Source organism: Psammomys obesus, unplaced genomic scaffold, assembly GCF_907164565.1.
Source record: "Psammomys obesus unplaced genomic scaffold, mPsaObe1.curated_primary_1811, whole genome shotgun sequence".
Classification (NCBI taxonomy): domain Eukaryota; kingdom Metazoa; phylum Chordata; class Mammalia; order Rodentia; family Muridae; genus Psammomys; species Psammomys obesus.
In genome coordinates, this window is record NW_026590062.1 from 21527702 (window position 1) to 21546112 (window position 18411).

General features: G+C 47.8%; 1 protein-coding gene across 2 annotated transcripts in view; it reads right to left on the bottom strand.

The window, feature by feature from the left end:
* The window catches only part of Rcc1l (RCC1 like), a 30143-nt gene extending 12607 nt beyond the window's left edge, over positions 1-17536 (bottom strand). For both annotated transcript variants that reach the window (XM_055606220.1, XM_055606221.1), the window contains exons 1-8: positions 17177-17536; positions 12949-13078; positions 10146-10274; positions 9305-9371; positions 7704-7755; positions 6535-6619; positions 5128-5309; positions 409-496 (exon numbers count right to left, since the gene is read on the bottom strand). In XM_055606220.1, the coding sequence (XP_055462195.1) occupies positions 409-496; positions 5128-5309; positions 6535-6619; positions 7704-7755; positions 9305-9371; positions 10146-10274; positions 12949-13078; positions 17177-17530 (1087 nt within the window). In that variant the 5' untranslated portion in view covers positions 17531-17536. The remainder of the gene's footprint in view (positions 1-408; positions 497-5127; positions 5310-6534; positions 6620-7703; positions 7756-9304; positions 9372-10145; positions 10275-12948; positions 13079-17176) is intronic.
* Between the last annotated feature and the right edge of the window lie 875 nt (positions 17537-18411).

Here is an 18411-nt window from a genome sequence, read left to right on the forward strand (position 1 = left end):
TCTTCATGCATAGGAACTTTACCACTGAGCTATTCTGTAGCCCTGGCCATAACAAGTGCACAATGCTGCTGGGGGTGACACTCAGAGACAGAGCAGGATTTTCACACGAGACCCTGGGCATGTGACTCAGGGGGCAAGCATCTGCCGAGAATCCCCCCCAGTAAACAAAGGGACTGGGTCTGACCCCCAGCTCCAGCTGTGGCTGTCTATCTACCTACATCATGAGCTACTAACCTGTTGGGAATCTCACCTTTACCCTGCGATCACTGAACTAATACAACAGCGGTTCCCACAGCCACCCTCTTCGGGCTGCCATCTACAGTCTATAAATCTAAAGTACACAAACTGTCCCCTTCCCTCTCTATCTGCCCAGTACTTCCCAAAGAGCTGCCAAGAAGTGGCTCTCACCATTCAATATAGCACAGCCTGTGCCACCACAAGCCACCTGCTTCACTTTGCCTACTTCAGAGAAAGGCAGGCACCGGGGGACATTAACCTGTACCAAAGAAAAGGGTGACACAGTTAGACTCCTTGGCTAGTGTCCCGGATCACTTACTAACCCCACAAAGGTCTCCCCAGCATCTCTTACTCACAAAGCTTCCCAACCAAGGGCTTGGGACACAGAAGGGAACCAGAGCGGCCAAGTTCCCACTCTTCTGGGGGGCAGATGTCAATCAGACTCAGCTCCTTGCTACCAAAGTGTGGAGGGGATTTCCAGGAGTCCCTAAGAGGCTGCCCTGGCAGTGAGAGGGGTACAACATCACCTCCAGAGCTCTCAAGGTTAAGCAGGGGTAGCTAGGCAAGGGAAGAAGGGAACATCCTTCAGTAGGAAGAGATGTACAATGGAAAAAAGGAAGATTCCAGCACAGGAGGCAGAGGCAGGTGGATCTCTGGGAGTCCCAGGGTAACCAGGGTTATGAACTAAAGTCATGTATTTTGGAGAGGGAGAGAGAGGGAGGAGGAGAGAGACTGATATAAGCATGGTGACGCACACCTTTAGGGCCTGCATTCAGGATGCAGAGGCAAGCTTATCTCTGTGAATTCAAGGCCAGTGTAGTTTACGTAACAAGTTCCAGACCCATTAGAGCTACATAGTGAGACCCTGTCTCAAAAGAAGAAAAAAAAAAAAAAAAGGAAAACTGGTTTTTAAGAGTGTCTTCTCTCTTTCCAGCACCCACATCTGGTAGCTCATAACTGCCTGCAACTCTAGCTCCAGGGAATCCGACACTCTTCCAGCCTGTGGGCACCTACACTTACATGCACAGACCCACAAACACACAACACATACACACAAATCTGAAAACAAAACAAAACAACAAAACTAGTAGGGAAGCAAGGTCACCCAGGACACTAAATCACTGTATGGATATGGTCCTTGTTATATATGAATCTGAAGTGGCCCCAGAGGCTCAAGTGTTATATTGGGGGTGTTTGTTGTTTGTTTTTTGTGTTTGTTTGTTTTGAAACAGGGTCTCTCTACAGAGCTCTGGCTGTTCTGGAATTCACGATGTAGACCAAACTGGTCTTGACCTCACAGCAATCCCCTCTGCCTCCCAAATGCTGCCATTAAAAGCGGGCACAGCTTCATCCCTGGCTGAGCTTGTGTTCTGAAACTTATTCCCCAGCTTGTGGTGTGTTGGAACACAGTCCAAGAATGGAATCGTGTGAGAATGGAATCTTGTGAGAAAATGCCAAGAAAAAAAGATAAGAGCCTTGTGACCTCAGTTTCTTCAAAACACAGAATTGTTCTTGGACTGTGTTTTTGTGCTCCTCCTGGGTAAAGCAGATAGAGCTGAATTCGCTTCAGCTATTGTTACTGCCGCTGAGGAAAAACCATTTTTGCCACGTGCATTTGTCTTGTGATTGTATACTTTACCCAGTGACTCTTCGTAAACCTTGGAGTATGTGTCTGATGCTCTGAATAAAGTTGGCTGTTGCATGACTTTAATCCCACTCGTTTATTGGCTGCATTCTCCCGGGTCAACTACAGTCGTAAGCAGTGGTGCTACTTTGAAGGCCAGAAACTTTTAGAAAGTGGAAGCTGGCTGGGAGAAGCAGGGGCTTGCCTTTGAAGGTTGATTACAGCCAGACCCCTGACTCCATAGCTCTGGGTGTGGTGGCTCTTACCTGTATCCCACTACGCTGTTGGCTGAGTCAGGAAGCCTGCCCTGAGTTCTCACCCAGCCTGAGCTCTAGTGTGAGAGCCTGTCTCAGACACGTAGGTAGGTAGGTCGGTACATACATACATACATACATACATACATACATACATACATACATACATACATACATAAATACAGCTGGTGAGATAGCTCAGCAGATAAACCTGTTTGCTGCCAAGCTTCACTAACTGAGTTCAATCCCAAGAACCAGCAAGGTACAAGGAGAAAACTAACTCCTATAAGCTGTCCTCTGACCACACACACACTCTAAACAAACAAGTGTAAAAACGTTAAAATAAGCGGGGTGTGAGGATGTACACTTTTGATCTCGGCATTCAGGCCAGCCTGATCTGCATTGCAGAATCTACAACAGCCAGGATCTTACACAGTGAGAGATCCTGCCTCAAAACAAAACAACAATAAGAAATGAGAATTGTGCTGGCCACTCCCACAGTGGCTCCAAGAATCTAGGCCTCCTGTGTCCACTCCCATGTGTGAGCTTGGGCTAACCCTGGCGACTTGGTCCCTCTGAGGAAAATTCAAGAAGTGAGGGCCCCCTTGATTCCAAAGTCAGATGATCCACCACTGGGTTCGGTCTTGCTGACCTTCTCTGCCCCTCTCACCTGTTGGTCTAATGGAACCAGATGCCACACCATGCACACCCCTCTCTCCAGGATGGAGTGCCATATGGCAAGAAACCAAGCCCACATGGCCAACAGCTAGCAAATGGCCAACTCCCAGGGAGGCAGCGCGGCCTCAGTCCAACATCCTGACAACCACCAGCAGCATAGGCCGGGAGGCAGCTCCTTTCCAGTGAAAGCCCTCGATGACTGCAGCTTAGCAGCCTCAGGGCCAAGACACTTGTTTAGGCCCTGACAGGTTCCTGACCCACCATTACACGAGAAATGCATGTTACATGGGAATGCAGCTCCATGGTATGACACCTGCCCAGTGTACCTGAGGCCCTGGGTACCATCCCCAGTGCCACAAAAACAAAAACAGGCCAGGGCAGAGAAACAGCGTGGGAGATATGGCAGTGCTGGCCACTAGCATGTGCATTTTGGGTGACAGAGATGTTCTGGGAGCTTGACAGTAACGAGCTGTGGGAGAGGGGCTTGGCTTATCTAGTTTGTTTGTTTTTGTTTTTGAGATAGAGTCTCTGTGTAGCCCTGGCTGTCCTTGAACTCAGAGATCTGCCTGCCTCTGCCCCCCAAGTGCTGAGATGAGCCACCACAACCAGGCTATGTTTTGTTCTTATTAATTTCTTAACTATGTATTGTATACATATGTACATGCACACATGACACACGTACAGAGCACAATGGAGTCACACCTTGTGAGAGGCAGATCTCTCTCTTCCCTGGACGGCAAACTCAGGCTGTTAGGCTTGGTGGCTAGTGCCTCTACCTGCTGAGCCAAGCTGCCAGCCTGCAACCTCTGTGAGTGAACCAAACCTACTAAACTGTGCATACTTCATACTGGTGAATAACACTGTGTAAATTATACTTTCATTATTAAAAAGTTACCATTAACAAGTAATATCAATGATGAATGGAAAGATATTAGTATGAACTGAGAAGATGGCCCAACTGGTAAAGTGTTTGCTATGTAAGTATGAGGACCTTAGTTCTATCCCATCACACACACACACACACACACACACACACACACACACACACAAGTTGGGTGTGAGGGTGTGGGTGTGCTCCTATAGCCTAGCACTGGGGAGGCAGAGACAGGTGGACCCCAGAACTGGCTGGCCAGCCAAGCTAGCCAAATGAGTGAGGCCCCAGTGCCAGTGAGGGGACCCTGTCTCAACAAATCAGGTAGATGGCTCCTGAGGTTGACCTCTGGGCTACACACAAACATGCATACATACAACACACTAAAAAAAAAAAAATGTTAGTCATGAAACAATCTCTACTTTTTATGTTCAAAATAGTCCTAAATAAAATGCTAAAGCTGACTGGGCACAGCGACACACACTTGTGACCCCAGGATGGGGAGCCTGACTCTGAACCAAAGGCTAGCCTCAGTTACAGCACTGTGTTTAGAATCCACATGCTCTGGAGTCTACATTTTTCTTTTGACTCATTGAGCCAGGGTCTCATGTAACCCAGGCAGGCCTCAATTGTAGCCGAGATTGCTCTGAACTCCTTATTCTCCTGCCCTCCATCTCTTGAGTGCTAGGATCCCAGGTAAGCCCCTCCACACCCAGCTTGTTGGCTGTTTCACTGTGTGGCCCAAGCTAACTTCCAACCTGTCACCAAGCCTGGCTACACAGACGCTACCCTGAGGCAGAGGCACTCTATGACGTGGTGGGCACATGCGTACACTACCTTATGCGGTGGGGAGGGGAGGACAGACAGAGTGCACTGTCTCAGCTGGAGGTGGTGCCACTTGCCTTGTGATGGCAGCACTCATGAGGCAGAGGCAAGAGGAGTGCTTACAAGCTGAGACCAGCCACAACTGAATGGCAAAACCCTGTCTTGGAACACATACTCACTGGGGAGGTGGCTAGGTGGTTAAAGTGCTTGCCTGCAGGCATGAGAACTGGACCCTGGAGCTCCAGAACCTATATAAATGCCAGGTAGGCTGCCTAGGCCTCCAGCCTCTGAAGGCCAACATAGGGGATACCCAGAACGAGCTGGCCAGCAAGACAATCTATATTGACAAGCTCTGGGTTTGATTAAGAGTCCCTGCCTCGGTCAATATGATGGATGAATAGTCAGGGATGGTGTCCAACATAACCACAGGCCTCCAGATGCACATGGGTGCACACACAAATCATGCACAGTACACATAAACACACACACACACACAAATTGAAAAGCACACAAAAATAAAACAACACTGTTAAACCAGGGCTAGTCACAGTGGCATTTTTGGGGGCTCTACGGAGACAGAGCAGGAGCAATGAGACAGCAGGCTACACCTGAAACACCCCTCTAAACTGGCTACACACCTGTGTGGAGTCGGTGACCGAAGCCAGCTGCAGGTACTCAGAATTTCCCCAGCCAAAGACACCTCCATCGGCAGACACAGCCAAGCAGTTATCACCGTAGGTCGTGACCTGGACAACCATCACCCCGGCAAGGTCTCCACCCAGCTTGGTGGGTGTGCTGGTAATGTTGTAGTGACCCAGGCCTGGCACAGTAGGAAACAGTGGCATTAACTCATAGTCACTGGAGACTTAGGGAAGAACAAGCACATTGGTAGCCCTTTGCCCCAAAGAGGACAAACAAAGACGCCTGGCATGGGCTGGAGAGATGGCTCAGACATTAAGAACACGGGCTGCTCTTCCTATTGTATCCGTAAAACACCTGGCATAGTTTAAAACCCTAGGAATTTTTAGATCTAAATCAAGTTGAAGAACTTAAGACATAGAATCCTGACTTCCAGGACAGCCTGGGCTATTCCGTAGTTCGGGGACAGCCTTAGAACACAAACAGACCCTTGTGGTGGTGCACACCTTTATTCCCAGGATGCAGAAGGCTATGTGAACTCAAGGTCAGCCTGTTCTACATAAAGAGTTCCAGGACAGCCAGAACTAAATAGAAAGACCCTGTGTCAAAAAAAGGAAAAAAGGAAGAGAGGGAAGGAAGAGGAGAGAGAGCAGATCCTCATACAAAACCTCATAAAGTCAAGTTAGAAAATTTTGGGAGATGAAATACAGTAAGGCTTCCAAGTCTGCATGATTATAAGCAATTGCCGTCTTTCTTCTTTTTGCTGTCTTTTGCGTTGCAGTGCTAGAAATGGAGCTGACTCTGAGCTATGTCCCAGCCCTAGAGGAAGCAGTTTAATACTCTGATGGACTTGCTAGGAGATAAGGAAGCCAGGCATAGTGGCATGCACCTGTAGGTACACGGACCCAGCAGGCTAAGGGAAGAGGCCACCCAGACAAGGAGTTAGAGGCCACCCATACAGCACAAGACCTTATTGGGCAGCTGGCCAAAGTACAGACTCCTGGGTAAACTGGTATCTCAGAGCAGCAGAAGCCCTTGGCAACAGGCCTTCAAGAGGAATGCTCTCTAATTCAGGTCCTGAAGTTTCCCACAAATTAAACTCAATGAAACACAAGTTCGTAAACAAGTCACTAAGCCCCCAAGGGGAGAGAGTACTAGCAGGAGTCAACAGCCTGCTCCTCCAGACTCTTGTCGCTGGGAAATGAGGCCCAAAGCTCTGCCACTGACAGCAGTGCTCAGGAACCTCTGACACCTTCTTGGTTCGTTTCTATGGAAACCAGCAGCAAAAAGAACAGGAAAGGATGCAGAAGATGGCATTCCCCAGACAACTCAAATCTAGACCATGAGCCCTACAGCCCACAAAAGCTGCAGAGGCCACCGGCCAAGAAGGGCCAACAAGGACCTACCGGTCTGTCCATCGGCACCCCATCCACAAGAATAGACTTCACCTCTGTCTGTGAGGAACAGGCTGTGGTCCTGACCACAGACAACCTGGCAGACACAGAGAGATGGTGCAGTTAGTGCCTAGGCAGCCAGGCCCATGCAGAGGGCACTGGATCAGGCGGGCCTACCCCAATTCACCTTCACAGCTGACTCTCTCTGATGCCATGCAGCCTACCTTGTCCACATCCTAAGAAGCAAATCCAACAGTTCTTTCCTCCTCCACTCCAATGCTGAGGTCCCATCTGGGTACCCCTCCACTCTGTTACCTCACTCAGCCTCTTCACTTTCCCTGCTGGAGTCTGCTATCTCGTCCCTCTTCATGCTTCCCTTGAAGGCACTGTCCACCTGGAGGCTTTCCTGCAGCCTCATACCCCATCACTGCCTGTCTACAGGACAATAGGATAGCATACTTCTTTTTCTAACTCACAGGACAGGTGCAGGAACAGTCACGACCCCCTAGCACAAATAGAACCACCCAAGGTCACACAGCAAGTAAGTGGAGGAGCAGAGACTTGAACTCATATTCATGGGACTATGAAGCCAGTTCAAGAAGAACTCCGCTCTGTTGCGACCTTACTGCTAGTCCTGCTACATGTGTGCCCTTCACTTCCAACCCTGCTCTTACACTCTAGCATCAGTTCTGGTCTCTGGTAAGTTCATTTCTACTAATCTCATCAGCCAGTATGTTAGCTGGGTTTAGGTCAATTTGACACAAGCTAGAGCCATCAGAGAGGAGGAGCCTATTGAGAAAATGCCTCCAACATAAGATCTGGCTGTACAAAAGCCTGTAGAGCATTTTTTAAATTAATGATTAATTGGGGAGGCCCAGCCCATTGTGGATGGAGCCATCCCTGGGGTGGCGGTCCTGGATTCTACAAGAAAGCAGGCTGAGCAAGCCATGAGAAGGAAGCCAGGAAGCAGCACTCCTCCACGGCCTCAGCATCAGCTCCTGCTTCCAGATTCCCACCCTGACTTCCTTCAATTATGAACAGCGATATGAAAGTGTAAGCCAAATATTTTCTTTCCCAAGTTGCTTATGGTCATGGTATTTCATCACAGCAACAGTAACCTCAGGATATCCAGAGAAGCCCAATGACAAATGTGACATCACCTCAAGTACCTTGCAACCTACCTGGACCACCTGTCCATCAAAGTCCTGCATCCTGTGCACTTTGTGACTCTCGCTGAAGCCAGGAGTAGATTGAAGAGAAGCAACAGATGCAATCATGAGCACCAGTGCAGGATGGGCCCCATCCAGCACCCCATCTGTGCAGTCATGTTCCCACATGCACAAAGCAAACAGGACAGCTCTCAAGGTCAGGTGTAGGGTAATCAACTGAGGGTACCTTGTCTGCCAAGTTTTCAATTATGTGTGTGGCCATGTGCACAAATGTACAGGTGCCCTTGAGACCACAGACATTGTATCTCCTGCACCTGGAGCTACAGGTCACTGTGAGCCACCCACTGACATGCTGGGAACAGAACTCTAGTTCTCTGCATGTGGAGTAAGTGCTCTTCACTGCTGAGCTTCTATCAAGCCGGTTTGTTTGATTCTTTATGGTGCTGAGGCTGGAATCCAGGTTTCATGCAAGGCAAGCACTACTCTAGCCCCTAACTTTGGACTTTGGGCAATTGCTCTACAGCTGAGCCATGCCTGTTTTTGTTTTTTTGGGTTTTTTGTTTGTTTGTTTGTTTTTGTTTTGTTTTTGGTTTTATTTGGTTTTTCAAGACATAGTTTCTCTGTGTAATATCACTGGCTGTCCTGAGCTTGCTTTGTAAGCCAGGCTGGCCTCAAACTCCTGCCTCTGCCCCTGAGTGTTGGGATTACAGGTGTGCACCACACACCTGGCCCCTACCCCTTTGATTTATATCTTTGGAGATAAGGTCTATATAAACTGGCCAGCCAGGCTTTTCACTTTCAGCTCTACAGCCATACCTACCAAATGCTGGGATTACAGCCATGCACTACTATGCCTAACGTGGGAAAATATTTCCAACACTAAACTAAAAAGACTAAAATAAAGGGAATTTTTTTAAGTTAATTTGATAAAGTGAAAAAATTTACAAAACGGAGAATATCCAGATAAAATGGTACACACCTTAATCCCAGCACTCAGGAGGCAGAGGCAGATGTATCACTGTAAGAGCGAGGTCAACCTGCTGACATAGAAATTTTCCAGGCCAACCAAAGATACACAATGAAACCCTTTCTCAAGAAAAATAAAAAAAGAACCTGAAATGAAAGAAAGGTGGCACACACCTTAATCCTAGCATGCAAGAGGCAAAGGCAGGTGGAGCTCTGTGAGTTCGAGGCCAGCCTGATCTACAAGGCAAGTTCAAGGACAGCCAAAGCTACACAGAGAAACCCTGTCTCAAGAAAAAAAGAAAAGAAAAACTGAGAGGCCTGGCAAGATAGCTCCGTAGGTCAAGGCACTCAACACCAACCCCAACAACCTGAGGTCTATCCCAGAGGTCACATGGTAGAAGTGAAAACTGACACCTGAAAAGTATCCTCTGACCTCCATACATGAGATAAGGACATGTGTACACACACACAACGTTTAAAAATGTACATAGCATTACCAACTCCCTTCCACCTCCCCTCTCACCCTACAAATGGCAGGGCCTCCATGAGCTGAGGGCTCCTTCCTGGCACCGAGAACCATGTCCTGCCCCAGGGCAATCCGAAGCCTTCCTGTCCCCACAAAGCGGGAAGCAGCGCTGTGGACTCACCTGTACACTTCATCGTCCACCACCTTCCGTCCGCACTGCCCGTGGGAATTGTTACCCAGGCTGAAGACTGAAGCACACACGGCACAGCCAGGCCGTCAGGTCAGCTCTGAGGACTCCTGGCCTGTTCACCCTCGGCAACCCTAATTTCCCTCTCCCGCACTGGCAGCTTCTGCAGCAGCCTGTAAGGGTGGCAGGGCCTGGCATGCTTTTCTTCTAGACCTGCTCCCACCGCCAGGGACTGAGGATCTCAATCAACTGCTGTGAGCCCAGGAGGAAGAAACCAGTGACAGAGGGGCCTTCAGTTCAGCTAGATAATGGAGGCTAACAATGTCTACTACCCCGTGACGTTATTAACATGCTTATAACCTATACAAACACATACTCAGGCATAAACATGTTAACATGCAATTACAAAGCAAATCTTAAAAAAAAAAAAAGTCAGGGCTGCAGCGATGACGGAGTAGTAAAGAGCTCTGGATGCTTTTCCAGAGGACCTGAATTCAGTTCCCAGCACCCAAAATGAGCAGTTATGACCGCCTAGCTCCAGAGGATCTGATACTGTCTTGTGACCCCTGCAGGCACCATACTATGCAGCATACACTCAAATACACACACATGCACACATAGATAAAACCTCAATACATCAAGGGCTGAAGTAGAGCTCAGGGGCAGAGTGGGCAGCAACTTTTGAGCACAACAGGGAACATAAGGGTTAGCAAGTCTGCCCAACACTACCCTCCGATGCCACCCCACCAGTCTGCTGAGGGAAACACCACAGCACAGCAATCAGGAGGTGCCCAACAGCAGGCTGCTTTCACATGCCCTCAGCAAGACTACTCACCACCTTCTCTGTCGGTCAGGATAAGGGAGTGTGCCCGGCCGCAGGACACCTGCAACACCTTTGTCTCCTGAGGTCTATCCAGGGGCAGCGGGACAGGCGAGGGCTCCAAAACATACTCATAGCCCCTGGCTGAACAGAAGCACCAAGGTCACAATTCAGCTGCTGATTGGGTCACATTGGCTCTTACAGAAGCCTGACCACCCCACAGGAAGGAACTTGGCAGCAGTAACTCAGAGGCATGCACAGTCTGGACAAGGCCAGCCTGAGAAGACTGACTCCCAGCCTGCCCTACTGTACTACCTCTATGCCACAGGAGGCATGGAGTCCTGAACACTGTACTTGTCTCCTGGGGCTGAAGCTCAGTTCAGAGCACTTTCCTAGCACACATAACACCCTGGGTTCCACCCCTGGCGCCACATAAATCCCTGAGACAAAAAGATTCTAAGTTCAAGGTCATCCTCAGCTGTTAAACAAAGGCTCAAAACCAGCCTGGGCTACAGGAAACCCCATCTTAAAAAAGAAAAGACATCTGAGAGTTGAGCCTACTAGTCCTGGGACTCAGGAGACAGCAAGGAGAGCTAGATTGAGATCTAGGTTCAATAACAGGCAAAGGCAGAAGGATCAGGAGTTCGAGGCCACCCTCATCCACACAGCGAATCCCCCTGCCTCCACTTTCCAAGGCGTGGGATTGCAGATGCACACCAGTTGTGTTCTTCTCAGGCTGGAACCCAGGCAGTGTTTAAGAACAGCAAGTAGAGGGCTGTGCCTGGCCATTATACTGACGGGCACAGTGGCACACGCCTTTGATGAGTCCAGCATTCCAGAGGCTGAGGCAGGTGGATCTCTGAGTTTGAGGCCAACGTGGTCTACATAGTTTCAGCTAACCAAGGCAGTAAAACTCTGTCTTAAAAAACAAGAGCCTGGCATGGTGGCATGTGCCACTTGGGGAGGCAGAGACAGGCAGATCTCTGAGTTTCAGGCCAGCCTGGTCTACAGAGTGAGTTCCAGAACAGCCAAGGTTACACAGAGAAACCCTGTCTCAAAAAACCAAAAATTAAATTAAATTAAAAAGCACTTTAAATTATTGCTAACTTTTTGTTGTTGGGTTTTTTTGTTTGGTTTTTTCAAAACAGGGTTTATCTATGTAGCCTTGCCTGCCCTGGACTCTCTTTGTAGACCAGGATGGCCTCGAACTCACAACAATCCCTCTGCCTCCCAAGGGCCAGGATTAAAGACATGCACAATCACAACTGGCTGTTTTTTATTTTTTCTAAGTCAGGGTTTCCCTATATAGCCTTGGCTATCCTGGACTGGCTTTGTAGAGCAGGGAGACCTGGAGTGCTGGGATCATAGGCATGTGCTACCACACCCGCCCTGTTGTTTTTTAAGACATGGTCTCACTTTGTAGCCTTGTTTACCTGGAACTATGTAGTCTAGGCTGGCCTCAAACTCAGAGATCTGCCTGCCTCTGCCTCCCAAGTGCTGGGCTTAAAGTTGTGCAATGCCACACCTGGCCTTTTCTAACTTTTTAAAAAAGATTTATTTATTTATTATCTATATGGTGTTATATGTGTGTCTGCATGCCAGAAGAGGGCACCAGAACTCATTATAGATGGTTATGAGCCACCATGTGGTTGCTGGGAATTGAACTCAGGACCTTTGGAAGAACAGACAATACTCTTAACCTCTGAGCCAGCTCTCTAGCTCCTCTAACATTTTTTTTAAAAGATTTGTTTTATTTATAATTCTGTGTAGGTGCATGTCTGTGTGTGTGTGCAAATGAGTGTGGTGTCTGAGGGGACCAGAAAAGGGTGGTGGGTCCTCTGGGGCTAGAGTTACAAGCAGTTTTGGGCTGTCTGATAGAGGTGCTAGAAACCAAACTAAGGTTCTCTGGAACAGCAGTACATGCCCTTGACCTCTGAGCCATCCTCCAGACTCCCTTTCTAACATTAAAATTAAAGTTTCAAGCATTGGCTTTCTTAAGGATTTCGTACATTTTTTTAAACTTTTTACAACTTAATTCAGTGTGTGAGCACAGACAGCCATGGCTACAGTCTGCATGCAGTGCTCAGAGGACAACTGAGGCAGTCAGTTCTTTGCTTCTACCACGTGGGTCCCCGGGAACAAACTCAGGCTTTCCTGCTTGAGAACAAGTGCCTTGCCCTGCTGAGCCATGTCGACAGCCCACACTCTAGGCATTTCAGAGTGTTAAGGGACAAGCAGGATCTCTTTAGGGATCGGCAAATAGCAGGTGCTTGTCTCTTTTTGCCTCAATGTTCCCTGTTGTTACCGAAGAGACTGAGAAATCATTAATCTAGGGCTTGCAAATATACCCCAAGACTGTCTAGTTTTGCTTTGGGCAGCTGTCTTTTTCTGAGACAGGTCTCAAGGAATCCTGATGGCCTCAAATTCACTATAACACTAAGGATGACTTTGGACTCCCGATCCTCCTGCCTCCACCTCGAGAGGGCTGGAATTTCAGGTGTGCACCACCACATCCAGCTGCAGCCCCTGAGGTTTTTTTGGTTGGTTGGTTGATTTTGGTTTTTTTGAGACAGGGTTTCTCTGTGTATCCCCGGCTGTCTGGACCAAGCTGGCCTCGAACTTACAGAGATCTGCCTGCCTGTGCCTCCTGAGTGCTGGGATTATAGGCGTGTACCACCGGGCCCAGCTCAGCCCTTGAGTTTTTAAGACAGGGAATTACTTGTAGCCCAGGCTGGCTCAAGTGCCACTTCCCTTGCTGAGATTAGTGGCATACACCCCTAATTTGTTGTTGTAGTTTATGGCAAGGACACCTGCTTACTTTTATCCTTCCGGCTCCTGTGAAATCCAAGCTGAGAATCTTTGTTGAGTCCCATACCCCAAACTTTTGTAATATCCTTGGTCTTTGAAGATAGCAATGTGAATCCATAGCCACAGGCAGCAGAGGAAATCTGAAAAAGAGTTTCACCATGCATCATGGATTGATTTGTGGTATCAGTTCTTTCAGCAAGTAGTGACAGGCTGTTTATAGACATTCATGTACGTCCCACAGAGACTGGGGCTCATCCTGTATGTAGGCTACACCATGCACCAGGCATTCTCAGCTCACCCACAGCACAGCTGGCAGTTGACGGAAGATCATAGTGTGAAACTTGGCCCCACCACCTACCGGCTGTATAGTAGCTTGAGCACCATTATTCCTCTCCAAATAGTTCTCACTATAAAAAGGAAAACCAGGGCCTGGAGTGATGGCTCAGTGGTTAAGGACAGTGGCAGTCCTTCCAAAGAACCTGGTTTCAATTTTCCGCACCCACAAAAGCTCACAACTGTCTGAAACTCTGGTTCCAGAATCTGACGTTGTTGCAGTATATCTGAACAAACTGTGAACCCTGAGATCATGTTGTTTACTAAGAAACCTGTTTCTAGTTGTGGTGTGGCTCAGCCCTAACACATATCCTTAATCCAAGGTTTCTGCTTGAATTAAATAAAGCCAACCATAGGTCAAGAGGCGGAGCAAGCAACCAGTTAACAGGAAGTGAACATAAGGGGAAAAATGGAGGGAAAGTAAGAGGAAGTCAGGAAGATGGAGAGACACATAGGAAATAGAAAGGAAGAACATTAAGTTTGAGAGACAGTGTGAGGAAGGAGGTTGCCTTTTTCCTTCTGGGATGTCAGCTGAGGATGAAGGTCAGCTGGGTGCTTTCTCTGCCTCTCTGAGCTAGCAGGCTTTTACCTGCTTCAGAGATACACATGCAGGCAACCAATACATAGTAAGCAAACAAATGGAAAACAAGGCCCAGCCAGATGACTCAGGAGCTAAAGGTACTCAACACCACTTAAACTTGATGATTGGAATTCAATCCCTAAACCCATATGGTGGAAGGAGAGAACTGACTAACCCTGCAAGCTGACCTCTGACCTCTACGTGTGTGCTATGACACACAAGCATAGGCATACATATGTATACACATGCAAAATGAATAAATGCTCAAAATTTTTTAAGGAAATGAAGGGCTAGAGAGATGGCTCAGCAGGTAAGCGTGCTTGCTCTGTCAGCACAAGGACCTGTGCCCAGATCCCCAGCACCCAGGTCGAAGTCTGGCATGGCTGCTGTGGTATTTATTAGCTCAGTTACGGGGCAGGAACAGGAGACTCCCAGGAGTTCCAGCCAGTCAGCCCGGCAAGATCAAGGGCTTCAGGCACAGTGAGCGATCCTGTATCAAGAAAATAATGTGGGCTGGAGAGATGGCTCAGAGCTCAAGAGCACTGACTGTTCTTCCAAAGGTCCTGAGTTCAATTTCCAGCAACCACACCGTGGCTCACAACCATCTATAATGAGATCTGGTGCCTTCTTCTGGCATGCAGGCAGAATACTATATACATAATAAATAAATAGATAGACGGAGAGATAAATAAATAAATAAATAAATAAATGGATAAATAAATAAATGGGTAAATAAAAAAATAAATAAATAAATCTTAAAGAGAGAGAGAGAAAGTAATGCGGAGAGCTCTAGAGGAAGACAGTCTGGCCTCCACATGAGCATACAAATCTACAGGCACACGCACCCACACAGAGAATGAGATGACCCTCCCACTGGTTGTTGCCAAGAAGAAATGAATTCATACATCCAAAGCCTTTACAACAAGTAGCACCTGATTTATGCTACAATGTAGTTACTGTGACGGTCAGCAGAAAAATCAAGGTGGCTCTAGGTGGAAAACAGAAGTGCTGCCAGGTGTGGTGTGCAGGCCTTTAATCTCAGCCACCATACTTCTGGCATGACTACAGAGATGATCTACATGGGAGGCTAAGGCTAACTGCACTACATGAGAGGTCAGGAAAGATTCAGGTTCGAGTCCCAGCATCCATGTGGCTACTTGAAACTATCTGTAGCTCCAGTTCCACAGCTCTTCTTCTGGCCTCTGTGGGCACCAGACATGCAAGTTATGCACAGACAAACACTCAAGAAAAACACCCACACACACAAAGAAAAAAACATCTACAGGTCTAAAAATTATGCCCAGCACACTAAGATTATTCTCATGCTTAGTGATGCCTGTTTATTTAACACTCAACAAATATTTGATGGGCACATGGTGCCATTTATTCTGCTCATGTGTGAAAGGCTTTGAGCAGCATCTAACAGTGTCAGCTAAAGTGAGAGCTTGATATGGGAATGGACCAGGAGGGGCCTTCCAGCCAGCAGTCTACAAGGAGGTTCGTGAATGCCTTCCCAATAAGCAACAAGTATGCTGGGCAAGACCAGGTCTGGTGGCACACACCTGCAACCCCAGCATGCAGGGTGCTAAAGCAGGAGGCTCACAGGTTTAAAGTCAGACTGGACTACACACTGAGATTAAGGCCAATTTGGGTTACATATGAATTCTCTATCTCAAAAACAAAATTTAATAAAGTCAGCTTTTACAAATTAAAATTCATTATTAACACAGCAATAAGAGTTCCACCCCATTAAATCAAGAAAGGAAAAGAAAATAAACATCCATTTAGAAATACGGTCTCTATACACAGACAACCTATACATAGAAAACACTAAGAAATACCCAAAAATCTGTAAGAACAGGGACTGGAACCAAGCCTGATGGTGCACGCCTTTAATCCCAGCACTCAAAGGCAGAAGTGGGTGGATCTCTGTGACTTCTGAGGCAGGCCAGACTAGTCTACAGAGCAAGTTCCAGAACCTCGAGAGCTCCATAACAGGAAGACCCCATCTTGAAAAACAAAAACCAAAAGCAAAAAAAAAAAAAAGGAAAGGAAAGAGGAATGACAACAACAAGGGCTGGAGGGATGGCTCAGGGGAGCATTTGTGGTCCTTTCAAAGAACTGGGGTTGAACTCCCAGCACCTACCATGGAGGCTCACAGCCATCTGTACTTCCAATTCTACAGGCTCTAACACCATCTGCTAGCCTCCATGGGCACCAGGCACACAAATGAAACAAATAGGTATGCAGAAAAAATGCCATACACTTAATTTCTTTTTTCAAATCTATAGAACCTTTTAAAAACTGCAACAAAGTCACAAGTACAAGATTGATATTTATTGATATATTTCCTACAACTACAAACAACAAACCTTTTTATTGATACCAAAAAGAAGGGAGGATTTTTTTTTTTCCAACTGAAGAGGCAAGTACTACAAGATAGTTACAAGCAGAAAGCCGTAGACCCTCCTCTCACACTGTGCACAAACAGTTCGTGGGGAGGGGGGGATATAGCTCAGTTGACACAGTGCTAGCATGGTACCCATAAATTCTCGGGTTCCATGCCCGGCACCACTTAAGCCAGAAATGGTATCACACAGCTGCAACCGCAGCATTCTGAAGGTAGTGACAGGGTCTCATTGTGTAGCCCAAGCCTGCCTGCAACTTGAGCCAATCTTGTCTCAACCAAATAGTCCAAGTCCTGGGACTGCAGGTGCGGGCCTTCATTGCTGGGCTGCTGAGCCCTTTTTAAACGTGACCCTTTGAGAGGTCAATCTCACACCTTCTCTCCAACTGCTCACACTGACATTTCCTTTCCCAACTTTCCATCATTTGTTCTAGCCAACGCATCTCTGCCCTTTGGGTTTTCCTTCCCTAACTTAACTCACGGAGTCTTCCTAGTCTAGATACAAATACCATCGTTTACACCCTACCAGCTGGGCCTTACTTAACCTCTCTGGTACACCCTATCATCCCCTGTAACTGGGAGGTGACAACTACAGCCTTTTGGGTACTGAGAAAATGATTCAAGGTGGGCAGAACACCTGATGTCAACTTCTGCAATCGGGCAAGAAAGATAAATTAAGACACAAAATTTTCTCGAGCCACAAGCAAACTGCACACAGAGAAAGACACAAAAAGCTGTTGAACTCATAAGCAAGCTCAGTAGTCAAATACAGAGCACTAAGATAAACAATTTTCTTGGCTGCCATCTCTAAAAGCCTTCCTCAGCAAATCCAGGGGACTAGGAGGTCATGCTCCCGGAAGTCCAGCCACGAAGGAAAGAAAGTCCCCTAAGGGAGGCCCCTGGGAAGATGCCACTCACCTTATGGTCCAACTCCAAGCGGTAGGGAACCGGTTGGATCCTGCGTCGGGGCCGCAGGCCGGAGCGGGGTTCGGGCCCCGAGGACGGCACCACGAAGGTGGGCACTCCGAGAGCCCCCGAGAAGCTGAAGCCCCACACAAAGACGCGATCCGCGCGAGTCGCGCGCGAGCCCACGTACTGGAACACCGGAGCGTCCCCTTCGGCCTCAGCCGCCTCCCGCCTGCTCCGTGAATGCCCGGCCGGTCTCCAGTGCTCGCGAACCGGTACCGGCCACCTCAGCCGCCGCCCCAGCAGAGCCTCGGCCGCCGCCAGCATCCTTCGCGTCACGCCCCTATCGCGTATGGGCGCCGCCATCTTGGGTCACCCTTGACCCCTGGCCTGGCGGAAGTAGAAGCGGCCATGCTGACTACTGGCTGAAGGTGAAGCGTTAAGGGAAATGCAGCCATGTTTACTATTGGCAGATGGTTACTACTAGAGGAAAGCAAAGACTTGGGAGTCATTGCATCGCCGTTATAATTCCCGAGCAAGGGAACTAAATGGGTGTCCCAGTGTTATTTGAAGATGCCTGTGAAGTGTGTGCTATGCTTCTTCCTGCCCTTTATAAAGTGTGTGTGTGTGTGTGTGTGTGTGTGTGTGTGTGTGTGTGTGTGTGTGTGTGTGTTGTTTTTGGTGTGGAGTTATTTAGGTGGTACTTGGAATTGAATCTAGGACCTCACATATGTAGGATATAGGCTAACATCAACTACTCTCCCAACCCCAGGAATAGTTTCTTATAAATATTGAAAGGAGGTAGAGGGAGTATTCTAGATGCTTATCTGATGGGAGCAAAAATAGAGAAGGTAGCTGGGCATAGTAGCTCACACCTATAACCAATTCTAGGCTGAGGTGGGAATGTTGCTACAAATTGGAAGCCAGAGAGAAAACCTTTTAACATATTTTTTGTTTGTTTGTTTGTTTGAGACAAAGTTTCATTATTTAGCACTAATTGACCTGGAATTTGTTATGTAGACCAATAGGTTAGTGTCAAACTCAGAGATTCATCTGCCTCTCCCTCCTCAGTGGTGAAATTAAAAGTGTACACCAAAGCCAGCACTGGTTGGTTGACTTATTTTATTTTAGGCAATTTTATTTCATGTGTATGGGTGTTTTGCCTGCATGTATGTCTGTGTACTATATGTGTATTGTGTCTGTAGAGGCCGTGGAAGAAGGGGTTGGATCCTCCGGAACTGGAGTTA